The sequence below is a fragment of the Centroberyx affinis genome, unplaced genomic scaffold (genome assembly GCF_046629955.1).
Source record: "Centroberyx affinis isolate AG114_WGS23_722 - 3 ecotype Tasmania unplaced genomic scaffold, CSIRO-AGI_Caff_v1 ptg000794l_1, whole genome shotgun sequence".
Taxonomy (NCBI): Eukaryota; Metazoa; Chordata; class Actinopteri; order Beryciformes; family Berycidae; genus Centroberyx; species Centroberyx affinis.
In genome coordinates, this window is record NW_027279400.1 from 126,513 (window position 1) to 141,517 (window position 15,005).

At 43.7% G+C, this 15,005-nt stretch overlaps 1 protein-coding gene across 1 annotated transcript in view; it reads right to left on the minus strand.

Moving 5' to 3' along the window:
- lama4 (laminin, alpha 4) overlaps positions 1-10,771 on the minus strand; it is a 32,978-nt gene extending 22,207 nt beyond the window's left edge. The window contains exons 1-11 of the mRNA XM_071520373.1: positions 10,643-10,771; positions 6,450-6,551; positions 6,142-6,269; positions 5,967-6,047; positions 4,859-5,073; positions 3,593-3,693; positions 3,218-3,398; positions 2,643-2,726; positions 2,263-2,414; positions 1,736-1,846; positions 300-411 (exon numbers count right to left, since the gene is read on the minus strand). Of these exons, the coding sequence (XP_071376474.1) occupies positions 300-411; positions 1,736-1,846; positions 2,263-2,414; positions 2,643-2,726; positions 3,218-3,398; positions 3,593-3,693; positions 4,859-5,073; positions 5,967-6,047; positions 6,142-6,269; positions 6,450-6,551; positions 10,643-10,750 (1,375 nt within the window). The 5' untranslated portion in view covers positions 10,751-10,771. The remainder of the gene's footprint in view (positions 1-299; positions 412-1,735; positions 1,847-2,262; positions 2,415-2,642; positions 2,727-3,217; positions 3,399-3,592; positions 3,694-4,858; positions 5,074-5,966; positions 6,048-6,141; positions 6,270-6,449; positions 6,552-10,642) is intronic.
- Positions 10,772-15,005: the final 4,234 nt, after the last annotated feature.

Sequence of the window (15,005 nt, forward strand, 5' to 3'; positions counted from 1 at the left end):
CATAAAACATTGAGTCATCCAGAAGGAGGAGGAGTGCGGCTTTATGATCTATGGTAAAGTCTCATGGTCATATGAAGTTCAACATGATATAAGATGATATAAGATATACAAAATGTTCTCAGATCAGCACTCCTAAGATATATTTTATACCTAGAGGCTGTGCAAATCATGTAGCCCGCAACAACATCTCACAAATCTAGTTAGAAAGATCACTTCTCTTTTTCTCTCCTTCTCTCTCTGAATTGGACACTAATAAAACAAAAAAGAGTCAGTGGCATGTGAGTGGAGCTTTCTGGTACCTTCGATGCGCACGTTGAGGTCGGTGAGGTTTGCGGTGAGCAGGTCGGCCAGGGTGAAGGTCTGCAGCGTGCCGTCATCCACCCGGTCACCCAGAGCCTTCACTATGCTCTCCTGCCAAACCACCAGACAAGCCACAAATCAATGACCTCCGCTAACACAAATCAATGACCATAGACACTGTTGTTTTTCAGAGACTGGGTTAGGTCCACAAGGTGGTTTGTAGGAAGATTCTAAATAACTCTGGAGCAGCTATAGACTGTGTCATGTTGCCAAAGACTCTCTAATCCTAATATCTAATCCTAATCTAATAGGGTTTGATATAGTTTTTTGAAGGCCAATGCTGTTATTTTTGGATTGAAGCTGCTGATGTCTGATATTTTATGGCAAAATTTTGCATTGTAGATGTAAATTGAACCCCCCAAATCACCCACCAAAAATACAAGGATTCAGTGTTTTCCCCACAATTCTATTCTTTGCAGGGTAGAAACCCTCTCAAACAGCATTTAGTCCATGGAACACTAAAACTCTCCATTAAAACCCACACTAAGGACATTTTTTGGTTGGTTAGCTGCTCCTTGTTTTACAGACTGACACTGTAAATTACTCAACCACAAGCTGGATGAGTATTAAAATCATATCAGCAATGGGCAACATCAACTTTTGTTGATTGACTTTTTATTGAAAGGCCAATATTGGCCCAATATATCAGCGAACTAATATATCAGTCTAACCCAAATTCTTAATTAAACAATAGCTCAAAAACAGGGAAAATTCTGCTTGCTTAAACTACACAATACTCTTTAAAATTAGGTAAATGGGTCCCCAGTGATTAAGACTACAGAAAGTACACTACCACTACAGTTAGGTAAAACAATGTGCATGAGATTGCATGAGGCTTCCATGGATTATTATTTCTAAATAACAGTAAAGTGTAACATGATCAAATTTGGACAGGACAGATGTTCCAGGAAACGCTCAGGGATTTTAAAAAGCCTTTTCTATTGATCAAAAACTAAGAAAACTTTCACAACATCCCAGAGGTAATCACAGCAGCATTGTAATTTTGGAGAATTTGGCAGTTGCCTCCTTATAGCATTTGTTGGCAACGCTACAGCAAGTCAATGGGGATTCAAACCACTTTCTCAGAAATTGAATGGAAGGCAATCCATTTACTTTCAGGAGCTGTAGCAGTCGTATGGATAAGCAACAGAGCAAAACGACTATAATGCAATTTTGAGGGGAAAAAAGTTTTAATCTGAATTGACTTTTTGTTTGAGCACGACTAAGAAATACTAACTAGGAGAGTGATGCATACAGTATTCCCCAAAAACAAAAGCACCGGCCTAAAACTGCTAAAGGCTTCTAAAAAGAAACCCCTGATTCTTCCCTTGCATGAGTAATGTGTGATAAATGAAGGATGAGGGAATTTGCTGACCATTTCTCCCAGCTGTTTGATGTCTGACACAACAGCGTCTGTAGCCTCCTCCAGCTCCCCAGTCTGGATCCTCATCACAGACGACTTGTTCCTCCAGCCCAAAAACTGCGTCTGGGAACAAAACAAAAGTAGGTTATGGTTCAGTGAGTTTAACAGAAAACACAATGATGGATTTGAAACAATGAAAGTACTGTACAATGGTCAGTAAACATTTTTAAAGGAAAAACCCACCCTCGGATAGTTATTGATTTGCGATGTTCATTGCATTCCAGGAGTTATTTTGTGATGAAGTGTTGTAATTTACTTTTTTGGTGTATCCACTTTCCATCAACCTGCCTCGTTTACTTCTACTTCAGTTACTGATTTCCTACATTTCCCAGAATGCCTTTCCACAACCCCCAGAGAATGGAACTTGCATTCAGTTAGCGATAGTGATATCGATTAGCTTAGCAAGAGAGCCAGAGCCACGCCTCTTACTCAACATTTATAATATTTTTAAGTACATTTATACTTGTATTTGTATGTACCTGCAGTCGATGAGCAGTGTAGTTGTAGTACTTGAGCCTGTCGTTAGCAGCAGCCCCGGTGGAGATGTTCAACACACTGACCCTCAGGTGGTCGAGCGTCTTGTTGGACAGCCGCAGGTCTCCGATCAGATGCCAGATACACTCATCACAACCTAAAACCAGGAAAAGAAGCGGGGAAGCGGACAACAGATATCGTATTGTGCTTTAATCTTATACTGTAATCTTTGGAAAAGCTTCTAAACAGCTGATATGTATCAGCCTTGAGCCTGGAAGTAGGAGATTATAGTGTACAATTTGTCTTTTTTGTCTTCTTAAAAAGTGGTACAATATGTCTGCTATGTATGGGGTCTCTGCTATTGCTATTAACTAAACCCACTTACTGATGTTGCACAGGTTGACCGTTGCAGCCTCTGGTAGACACTCCCCTGTGTGCATATCACAGTGGCCGCTCTCACAGTCACACTCTGCATGTAGGGAAACAGACGCAGATGCACTTCATGATACAACGTCAGGCATACATAGAAAGTTCTGGACGCTAGCCTAAATGCTTTATCAGCTGGACATGGGTCAGCGCAATTATCAAATATATCATGACCCACAGATGGTATCTTGGCTGTGAGGCCTGCACATCTGTCTTGTGGCCTCTCTTGTGTGGGACTGATGGTTTTGGCAGCTGTGTGTGTATAGATTTGGGCTGCACGGTGATGTCATCCACTTATCCACTGGGAGCCTGTATGGCCACGGGGTTACGGCTCTCAGCAGATGCCTCCCTGACATCATGTACACTACTGTGGCGGTGGGTGTGGGAACGGAGCGGAGCAGCGGGCGTAACATTTCTCTCTGGGAAAACGTTATCTAGATCGAATGTTATGACAAATGATCCGGGGGCGTTGTTTTCTAGGGAGTTGAGACGGAGAGAACATTTGACATGTTGTGTGACAGACACATGACTTACTCTGGCAGCCGGATGGGCTGTAGTCCCAGTAGCCTGGGAGGCACCGCTCGCAATACCGGCCTCCGGCCCCCGGGCGACACTGGCAACCGTGGGTGAGAGGATGGCAGGTGGGGCGAAGAGAGGCTGGGCCGCATTCACACCTCCGACAGCCTTGACAGCTGGAGAAACCCGAGTGGCCCTCCTAGATTACATGAATGAAAAACACACAGTTAGATCCTATTAACTGGCTGTTCAAGTTCACTTTGGGTTGAAAGATATTGCCTCCTATCATTTAATCCTGCATTACATGGCATCATCAGTGAGGCTTCTGGAAGGAATGTCAGATGTCACACGGCTGTGAGATCATATCCTTCATACGGTCCTTGAGTTTCTCACCTCACACTGGTCGCAGAGTCGCCCAGTGACGCCCGGCTTGCAGTGACAAACACCCGTCCTGTCGTCGCATGAAGCCGTCCCGCACTTATTGCACTCGCACTCTGCCACAGACACAGGATACATGCGATGATGAGAACAGCAGAGGTCAAACGATGACAGCAGCACAGTGGAGAGGGTTATTTTTGTACTTGCAGGGACTTGAAAAACATTTGGTAATCCATGATCTGGAGTTGTGACCTTGTCGTGTTTTTCCATTGTACAGATTCAGGATTATATTAAAGTCATAAAATACATAACAGTAAAAAATGTTGATTTGCATTGGAAACAAGTAAAATAATCTAATCCCATTGGCAGATTTTTTCATTTTTTTTAAAGAAAATTATGATTTTAGGACTCAATAATCGACTAAATTACTTAAAATGGAGTTTTTTTTGCAGTGTGCTGAAATCAATTACAAGTAAATATCTAGTAAAAAACCAAAACAAACCCTGCACTGTTACTTGATGCTATTCATATCCTGACTCCAACATGGTGTGACATAAGCTAACACCATTTAGTGTTGTACTACACCGTCCTGCAAGAATGCCGAGCTGCCGTCACTGGTGTATGACAGGAATCCTCACTAGCTGGCCAGTGCAACTGAGCAAACAAGCTAAATTAATTTTCCGGCCTTCATCATACATATGGCTTTGTGATTGGCTTAAGATGCACAAGGGGAATTGTTGGGGTTTTACAGAAGATTAAGCCGCAACTATTCTTTAACTCGAGCATAACCTTGGAGCATGAGACTGTGTTTTCATTCAGTAGTACTTTTCCACTGCTCAGACAAGAAGGGATCATTGGTTTTTTTTTAATCTTTTAATATCTCTCTTTCCCTTGAATGTTTCTCCACTGCTCAGTCATTGGAGGTTAGTTGGTTTGAGTTTACTGGTAACATTTTATAATAAGGGTCACTAAGTTAAGGGTTAGTTAATGCTTATTAAGCATTAACTGACCCTTAATTAACAGTTAACTAATGTGTCTGGTAATCATTTACTAATGGTGTTCATGTTAACTAAGGTATTAATTTATACATTATTTAATAGTCATCTTTATAAACTATTAAATAATGTATAAATTAATACCTTAGTTAACATGAACACCATTAGTAAATTACACATTAGTTAACTGTTAATTAAGGTTTAGTTAATGCTTATTAAGCATTAGCTAACCCTTAACTTAGTGACCCTTATTGTAAAGTGTTACCAGTTCACTTTTGGTCCGCACCTCTGCAGTCCTTGGCACTGATGGCGTCGCCATAGAAACCCGGGGCACATCTCTCACAGTTGCCACCAGCGGTGTTGCCCCAGCAGTGCTGGCAGTGGCCCGTCACGTTGTGGCACTCGTTGAAGATCAGGTTGGGGTCGGAGTTGCCGTTACAGTCGCACCTCTTACAGGAGTTGCCAATCGCCATGGGGTTGCCATAGTGACCAGGGGCACACCTGGAGGAGGAAGGGTGGAGATGACTGACAATATACGGTACTGACGAAGTTATCATGGAAGTCCTGTTCTTCACTGCATGTGCTGCTTGTATGAAAAACTTAAAAGGAAAAATCCACCCTTGTCCATACTCTTGTTGTAACTTACTTTATAGCCTTGTCTACTTTTACATTTCTCAGAATGTTTTTCAGTAACCCGCAGAGGACGGTTGTTGCATTCAACTGTTGGTTATGTGTAGGTAGGCAACGAGTCTTGTGGCTGCATTGCATTCTGGTCTATTGAGGCTACTGTCGGTGGAGAAACTGGTCTCTCTGCCTCTTCTACGATGGATTTCTCCCTGTATGATTGTTGAACTTTGGAGCAAAATGGTGAGTCTAGAAAGAAGCCCTCGCTCTTCTTATTCTGAGGGACTGACACCAAAACCTGATGTTTACTGTCAGTGTTTTAGATCACTGAAAAATCCTCTGCTATCATTCTGCACAGGAAATATCTCGATGTGACGTCACATCATCTATATTTGTCCAGTTGAACACAGGAATAAGAAAAATACACCTAACAAAATGTTACAAAATGTCTATTTAGTTCTGCTAGTTAGTTCTATTACAACATTTGAAAAGGATAAAGCTGCAGTGGCAAGCGCAACGCTAATGGAAGTTAGATATAATGATATAATGGGGCACTATATGAGGGCCTGCACTGTAACCCACTGTGACACTGAGATGTCTGACTTTACTTGGATGTCTTCGTGCTGCAGAATACTTATTAGAGAGATTGCATTACCAAGCTGATCTGCCCACATCAAAGTCAGTAATTGGTGGTATTGAGAGTTTTTACTGAATGTGCTTACAGTGGCTTAACCTCTTGATTGGTTGTTCAAAGCCTTGTCAGCACTGACCTCTCACAGAAATGTCCAGCATAGCCCTCCTGGCACTTGCACCGCAGGATGGCACCTCCTCTGTCACAATGCACTGCAAAGCTGGCCGGACACAAGGGGAAAGAATTTCAGAGACCGCACACCGCCTGCCAACACACAGCCTGCTTTCTGCAGACACAACAACAGACCGGCTTACTTATTGGAGGTGAGTGAGAGGGGGCAGGCGCACGGCCGGCAGGTGTGGTGTCCGTCCAGGCTGGGAGCCAACGTGTAGCCGTCTTCACACATTTCACAGAAATCACCCGTACTGTGGTCCTTACAGTCCTGTAAGAGAAAGATTGCAACTAGTAGCAGTCTGTCTCTCACAATATTAATGGTCACTTAAAAAAAAACTGGTGGACTTGGACTGAAAATGACATGAAAATGACTTTTGACTAAAAGTGTAAAAAGACAAAAAGTACATTTGTTTACTATACTTAGTGATAATCACTGTGGGAAACTTACTATGCAAATGCCTGTGATATCTTCACAGTAGTCTGCATGGCCTTTGCAGTTACATGGTAGGCACTTGAGTTGCTCGCTGAGGAAATATCCCCTTGCACACACCTAGAAATAGAATCAAATAGAAATATGAATTCAAACTTTAGTTACATAGCAGTAGAAATACCCCATTAAACTAGTAATGAAGTCCACAGCCTCTGGAGCCATATGCTGCCCCTGCAGGTTAAGGACTAACATTTTTCTCCTGTGTCTCAGTTGCTCTGACCATCTCTACCTTCCAACTGTCTCAATAAATAAAAAACGCTAAAGATGAGTGGACTGCCCACTCTCCCATAGGAAGTAAAAGCCAGATGCCACATTTTAGCTCAAGACTATCTGAGGTTGCACTCCGTGATTTACTGCACTGAGGTGCAGTAAATCACTCAGCGGCTAATTGAGAAAGCGGGCACCTGGAATCACTTTGGCAAGGCTGCTTAGGGTTTTCTATCTTCAGAGGAATAAGTTCTTCAGCCTGTCTCAACATCTTGTCTCAACATCTTGTCTCAAATGCCCCCATTAGCCCCTTTTGATGGTGGCTCTGTTGTTAAACTAGTGAGCATGTCTACAAAATATAAGCATATGTACAGGTACAAAAGACCAAAGTGAACTGCAGTAGTCCCATGCTATTCACAGAATGGCATTTTATAAAACCTGCATCCTGTCTGATGTTTGTTCTGTGAGGTGGGGTTTCTCAGGATGGTGTGATGTCAGAGTTCAGAGCCCTGCCCCCCACCCCCACCACCCACCCACCCAGCCTCTAACCTCCAAATCCACCCACCCCATACACACACACACACACACACACACACACACACACACACACACACACACACACACACACACACACACACACACACACACACACACACACACACACATCTTTGAACATCTGAAGCAGGGCCATTCAAAGAGGCCCACAATACCACTTTGTTTGCACTGGCCTATAAGAACTCAATGGTTCGGCCCCCTTGTTCCACTCAGTCAATTGGACATTCATGCTGTGCATCCAGAATAGCCAGAAGATGGAACATTCCAGGGATATATGCCTGCTTATGATGCATATTTTCCTTTGATTTATTCTCAGATGGGCAGTGAGACAAAGAAACGTCTCTCTAGCCAGCTAATGTGAAACATCCTGTGAACAGCAGTGTTTCACAGCCGGCACAGACTCTTCCTGCAGGCCCTTTCCTGTGGTTTTCCCTGACCCGCAGTGCACATACACTCACTCAATCTCACTCAAACCCATCCATCAGTAGCCGTATCAATGCTCAGTGTGTCGCCCTTCCCTGCAAACACATGTTGGCTATGTAACTGACGATGCTAATGTGAAAGGTACTGAATAAAAAAAGATAAAGAATGACATTTTGGCCCCAAATGGTAGAGAAAGCCCATTAGCAGTAATAAACCACCATCTTATGAGAAAACCACAGAGAGCTAGAGCTATTTACCATTTGTAAAGCCACTTAAAAGAGTTTTGGATTGGTCTGGACCAATGTGACACTGTGATGGGTCGGACAGCTGCAGTGTGTATATACAGGAGACTCAGGACAGGGGGTTGGAGGGAGATGCAGCAGATGGTCTAGAAGTGGGATTCATATCTCTTCAGACCCCTCTTAAATGAGAGGAATGCATCAAAAGTATACAGCCCGCCAGCTTGTACGAACCCCTTGTAATTACATTATTCCCCCCCCCCCATGTTTGGACAACTTGGTAATCCTTTCATTCAGAAAACATTGAAGCCTTGCATTTGCAATTCAAGCCTCAGACTCGCGGAGACATCTCCCTTGGGGATATGCTGTAATACTCAATATGAAACTTTGAATTGGATTTTAAGCCACGGTGGTGATTCTAATCCGTCCATCTTAACCATCATGGAAATTGACACAATTGACATCTGCAGCCTTCTGTCTGATATGAGCGCACTCTGTAATGTGAACTATGTCGGTGACCCTCCCACTATGCCCACTACAGTGGAGAACAAAGATGACATTCAACATGTTGTATAGCCTCTCTCTGTTTTCATGTGAAGCTGCCTGTCCCAACGACTCCCAACGTTTCTGTTCTGTCCATCCACAGGACTGGGTTTGCACTATTTATCACCAGCAGTGTGTTTCCTATGCGCTGATATTGGTGTTACACGAAATTAACCATAAGACTTTATCTCTGGGATACAGACCTGAACAAATAAAGCTGGTATCACGCACAAAAACAGGAGTTGGCTCCACAGTGGAGCGCTGTCCAAAGTCAACACTCTCCCTAGTCCTGGGGCTCCAGAACTGTGCGGCCATGCCCTCTCTCTGCACTGTGTGTGTGTGTGTGTGTGTGTGTGTGTGTGTGTGTGTGTGTCTATCTCTGTCTATCTGCAATGACATGAGACAGACAGTGGGATCTCTAACATGTTGTTCTGTCCAGATGTCTTTTTATTATGAATAGTATCTTGCTTGTTTTTACAGTTTTTTTTTTTTATGTAGAACTGCCTGTCGACTGAGTTTTCCCAAAGTGAGAGAATTAAGTGGATTAAATGTGAAAGCTTGAAGGCTGAATCTCATTCCCCCGCCCTCATTCGCCTCACAACAAGAGCTGGTTGCTGTATTTATTTTGGCCTTGAAGAGGGGTTCAGACGCTGGGCTTAGTGATGCTAACTCCTCTGAAGACCCTCAGGATGGGACAGACCACTGGGTCATGAGAATCTCATCGTAACTCAATAACCCAGCAAAGACAACATGTCTGCAGGGGCGTGGCCTCGTCTCAGGGGAAACTCTACTCAGAGTCCTCAGAGATGGAGAAATAAACATCTATAACTCAAAACAAATGAGAAATATTTGAAGTTGTTCTGGCTATTTGTAGCTCAATGGGTTTGAATCCCACCAGGGCAACTTTTACTGAAAGTATAACTCCAGCCATTTTAGATCCAGATCCTCTTTTCCCATCCAGGGTGTGCAATTCTCTAATACAGCCCAGTAGCGCCAATAGAAACTCCAAAATCAACACCAAAGCAACTCGCAAAAGTAGCTCTATAGTGAAGCAATTGATGAGGTTTTATTCAGAATTGATTGGTATGATGGAAAAAAATGGGAAAATAGGCTCCAGGTCAAGAAAATGGAGTTATGCTTTAAAGTATTGGCACTCATGACAATGTAAGGGATGACTTGCCTTACATGATGAAAGTGTTCACTAAAAACCTATGTTTACTGAGATATATGACCACAAATAAAGTCCTCCATCCTCCCATTAGAGGATTCTTAATCACTCTCTGTATGTAATTCCTAAATCTAGCAATTCAACACAGAGTTCACCTAAACAAAAAAGCAAAAAAAGCAAAACAGAGTAACAAAGTGCTTTTGGAAGCTCTAAACATATTTTCCATTACTCTAATTTTTAACACTTTATTTGGCTTGTAAACTGGGCCTCTAGGCTTCCATCCATTCCAGCAGTGGACCTATACTAAGCCAAGGGAGCATCGGCCTGCTTGGCAGCAGTCCTGTATGGTTTCTCATGCCCTTACTGCCCATTGTGCTCTCTCTCTCTCTCTCTCTCTCTCTCTCTCTCTCTCTCTCTCTCTCTCTCTGTCTCTTTCTCTCTCTCTCTCTCTCTCTCTCGCTCTCGCCCTCTCTCTGGGGTGTTGCTCAACAGTTGGCAGCTGGTTTCCATTAGCAATCTGTCAGGGAAGGGCGGGAGGGGCATGACAGTGATGAAGAGAGTAACTCAGACCCTATCAGAGCTATAGCCTGGGCCGGGGGTACCTTCAGTGACCCCATACCCCTACCCCATCCCACCTCCACCTCCCCAACACACCCACACTCACAAACACACACACACACACTGAGCAGGAAGCATCAGCACCATTATGAAGTTTCAGGCAGAGATACATAAGTCCTCAGAGAGCTCTTCAGGCAGCCAAAACAGACTCAACAGACTCACAAACCTGCCTCCTCCTCTTATTTACTGATCTTCTAGTAGCACTTTTCACCAAATCAGCATTTGCCTGCATGATTAACAGCCTAAGGAGTATACATACAGTATATGTACAGTAAGACAGAGAGAGTAAATCTATGGAAAAGATGATGATGAAAACTAAATATGGCTGTGCTAACATGCTGGAGCCAGTGCATCCTGTGTATCAGACAGAGACAGAGATAAAACAAAAGCTGTCTTACTTTCACCACCGACTGTTGCTGGTCCCATAACTTGGCGGCAGAAGCTGGATAGGCAATCCCTGAGAGGATGCAGAGAAGGCAGAGGCAGGGCAGAGATTTAGCAGCCATGTTTGTGTGTTCGCCCAGTGGAGCACTGATCCCCCTCTCCCTCTCTCTTTCTCTCTCTCTCTCTCTCTCTCTGTCAGTCCCTCCTGGCTGTGGTCAAGTCTCTCCGGGACTCAGGCAGCTCCTTTGCTCCGCTGCTCCCGTTGGCTTAACTTTTCCACTGGTCCGACCTCCAGATGCGGCGCTGTGCCTAGTCCCAGCCCAGCCTAAGTCCTCTAAAACAAACTTGTGTGGACTTCCTCCCTTTCTCTCTCTCTCTCTCTCTCTCTCTCTCTCTCTCTCTCTCTCCCTCCCCTGACTCTTCTCTCCCTTACGCCTCCCCTAGCGGACTTGCCTCTCCCCTGAGCCTGTGCCTAAATCACATACAGATGGGAAGGCTGGAAACTGAGAGAGAGAGTGAGAGAGAGAGAGAGAGAGAGAGAGAGAGGAGAGAGAGTGGGAGAAAGAGAAGAGAGAGAGAGAAAAGAGTGAGAAAGAGAGAAGCAAATGAGCAACAGAGACCTTCTGTCTCCTGAGCATAAGGCAGGCTAGCAGACAGATCCAAACTGCATGTCTCTCCCCCCCTGACCGGCAGAGTCAGATTGAGTGTTAGTCCCTCGTCTCCATTTGCAGGTCCGTGGCACCCTTTCACCTTGGGCTGAACAGACGGCACCCTCCCTCTCCCCTCTCCCCTCTCCCACCCTCGTCCTCCCTCCCCTTCCCCTCTATTCGGCCGGGTGGGCAGAGGTCTGAGCCTCAACACTCACTCCGCACTGCAGGCAGAAAAGAAACAGCTGCTGCTCCACCTCACAGCACCGGGGTTTCTGTTTGTTTTCCAAGGTCAGACCATCATAAGGTGCTAAATTTATGAATACCGTGTGAAGCTCTGAATTCTCCCCCGAACAGGAAAAGACCGAGTGTGATACTTCCAGCACAAAGGAAGTATTGTCAGAGCTGGACAGAGTCTAAAAACAGTAGTTCTCTAATGTCTGGATTCCTGGATACTGTATAGGCCTGTACAGCTAAACGTTCATGTGCCGTTATGCACGTGCTGAAACTCATGACTATAAACAGGCGCGTCATGCAGGTCAGTGGTGACAGGGTTTTTTTTTTGTTTTTTGTTTTTTTGCTCCGGTCTCCACAAAGAGCATGTTGTAAGCAGTTCCAAATACGTCCCAGTTATGTAGTGCGAGTCCATAGGAGCATGTGGAAGTTATATGTCTCAGATGACCAATAAACAGGTTGTCACATTCCGGTGAGGTATGGCGGAGATGTCATTTTAACTCGCTCCACACGAGAGCAAAACAAGGCCTCAGGCTGCTCTATATTTAACAGAACCAGGATGAAAGACTAAAGTGGCCGGCGTTATCAGCACTGGAAGGCACAGATGAACGTGTACTGCCTTGGTTTTCAGACTTTTTCTTTGTGTAAATATTTTTCTCTTGCAGCCCCAAACTGATTGTTGCAAGCTAATGTGAAAAGCTCATGGAACAATATTTACCCTGTTTTTAAGCCAATAAACTGCTACCTTTTTTTTTATTATTTTGCCTATACCCTTAAATTACCTGCTCATGAAAAGACTATGGTACCATAACAGAGTTAATTGCTGTCTTGGGAACAAATGTAAACTTCAGGGATGCACTTTTGAGTCCAAACCCAGCCTTTATAAAACACTTTCATACAGTATAAATGACACTGGGGCAGCACAAACAATCCTCCAACCAACAGAAAGTGAGCGTTAGGCTTTGCTGAGCCTCAATCTGTTTACTTCAGCAGCTCACTGAGACGGAGAGGAGCGCAGACTGTGGCAGAGTGCAAGCCGACTTTTCTCTCTCCTTGTTTGGCCCGCTGCACTTCGGTATTCCCAGCAGAGGGACAGTATAAACACAAGAGGAGATCGCTCACAGGTCACGGTCGTATTGAATGATCAAGGGGGGTGTTGGGGGGGGGGGGGGGGGGGGGGGGTTTCAGAGCCGCAGCACTGCATTCGTAACTTCTCCACAATGGGATGAGTTTGTCTTTGCTGCCAGCCGATTCAGCCCAGGAGTCAGAGCAAGCGAGGCCGTTCATGTGATCAAAGGCCTTTGCCGGGTCTGCCAGCCGAACGACACGGTGGGCATGGCACGGTGCAACACCGCCCTCCGAGCCAAAAACAACAGGGAGAAATCCATACTCAGTGCCATGAGCATCACAAGATCCGACTTAACACAATTCTTCCTCTTAATTCTCTCTTCCTGAGGCTCTGCCATAGCTATGCTGGGTTATTGATGACACGCTTCTTCCGCTTTATTTGTCTGTATTTTTTATTTTGAGCAAATTTCAAAGCAAACTTATTTCTCACATGATAATTTTGAGGTCATATGAATTTTGCATCACACTATGGCTCTGACCCTTGAACTGCTTACTACTGGTTGCCAGAGGTGGGGGACTCGAGTCACATGACTTGACTCGAGTCAGACTCGAGTCGCAAATTTGAGGACTTGAGACTTGCTTGACTAACATTGATAAAAGACTCGACTTGACTTTGACTTGGTATTCATGACTTGAGTCTTGAGACAGATGACTCGAAAGGACTTGACTTTTTTAATTAAATATTTACTTGTTGTTCATTTAGGAGACTTGTTATTGATTGCCACAAAATGTCAAATATCAGTAAGATTTATATGATGTAAGCGGGCTGCAACAGTTTTCGTTAATGTTGAAAATAAAACTCAACTTTTCATGACCACTGTCTTTTAACTGATTTAAATGTGGAAACTGGGGTGGATCATCAGAATTTCGTATGACTTGACTTGTCTTGCTTGACTTATAGCAGGGACTCAACTTGACTTGCTTGATTCTCACCACAGTAACTTGGGACTTGCTTGTGACTTGAAGGTTAAGACTTGAGACTTGCTTGTGACTTGCCCATGTGTGACTTACTCCCACCTCTGCTGGTTGCTTATAAATGTTAGTGATCTAGGAATTGAAGCTTATTCTACTGTTGCACCCGTTGCAAGTCAGTCGAGCATCAGCTAAATTCCTAAAACATGAATGCAAATCATGAAATTTTCCACCTTAAAACATCCAATCTAACCTCAAATCTTACATTTACCTGACCTCCAGAAAGAGCTGTGAATGTTGTGTTTTGCCCAGGGAGCTTTCAGCGCTACCAGTGAGTGTGTGGCATCAGACTGAAGAAGCGTTTGTTGTGATAGAGGTTATAGTTTTCTCTGGTATGTGTGGAGAGTGTAAGGAGACACCGCAGACCCAGGGCAGAGGGGTGACCTCCTGCACCCAGAGCCCCACTGGACTCTCTGATGTCCTGGGACGTTCAGGAGAGGCTGCCATGCCCCCTCTGCCTCCCTGATCTGGAGGTGAACCTAAGCTGAGACACGGCTCTGGAAAAACATGTTCATTTCACTGGGGAAGGAGTCCGGGCCAACCTGCTATCAAAATGAGTTGGAAGATACTGTTTATGTTTTATGTTTATCTTCGCTCTTCCTGTTGTGAAGTTGCAAGTCTAAGATGCAACTCTTCACTGAATTACTAAACCATTACATGATAACAAGTGTGCTGGATGGTATAAATATTACAAACAATTACAATTACGTTATTACAAGTTAACAGTACTTAAGAACAATTTTGAAGTACTGGCACTTAACTTGAGTATTTCCATTTTGTGAGACTTCATACTTTTACTCCACTACATTTCAGAGGGAAATATTGTACTTTTTACTCTGACGGCTGTAGTAGCTAGTTACTTTGACTTTAATAAGGCTTTACATGCAAGACATATGATAAGCTCATGAAATATTTAGCATAGTTAGAGTTTAAACTCCCCAACAGTATATGGAGCAGTTAGACCTACAACATTAAAATACTACTTCTTCAGAATGAGTACTTTTACTTTTCATCCTTATGTACGTTTTACTGCTAATACTTCTATACTTTTACTTAAGTAAACTTTTGTTTTTTGAGTATTTCTCCATTATAGTCTTGCTACTTTTCCTAAAGTAAAGGATTTGAGTACTTTTTCCACCACTGTCAGTTAATAATTAAGTTAATACATAGTCTGTGATGCTATACATATAAGCTGCCCTTAAGGACTTTGGTGTAGCTAAAAGGCATGTTGAAGCACTGTTGCCTACAAAACTTTTTTTTTTTATTAGAGAATGACTCTTGAAAAAATGATCAGTTGATGATGAGGCTTACCAAATCGCATAATTTGGCTGTGTTTATATCACTGTTAAGGGATCTACTTTATATACAATATCGTTAATCTCCACCTCGGTGTAAA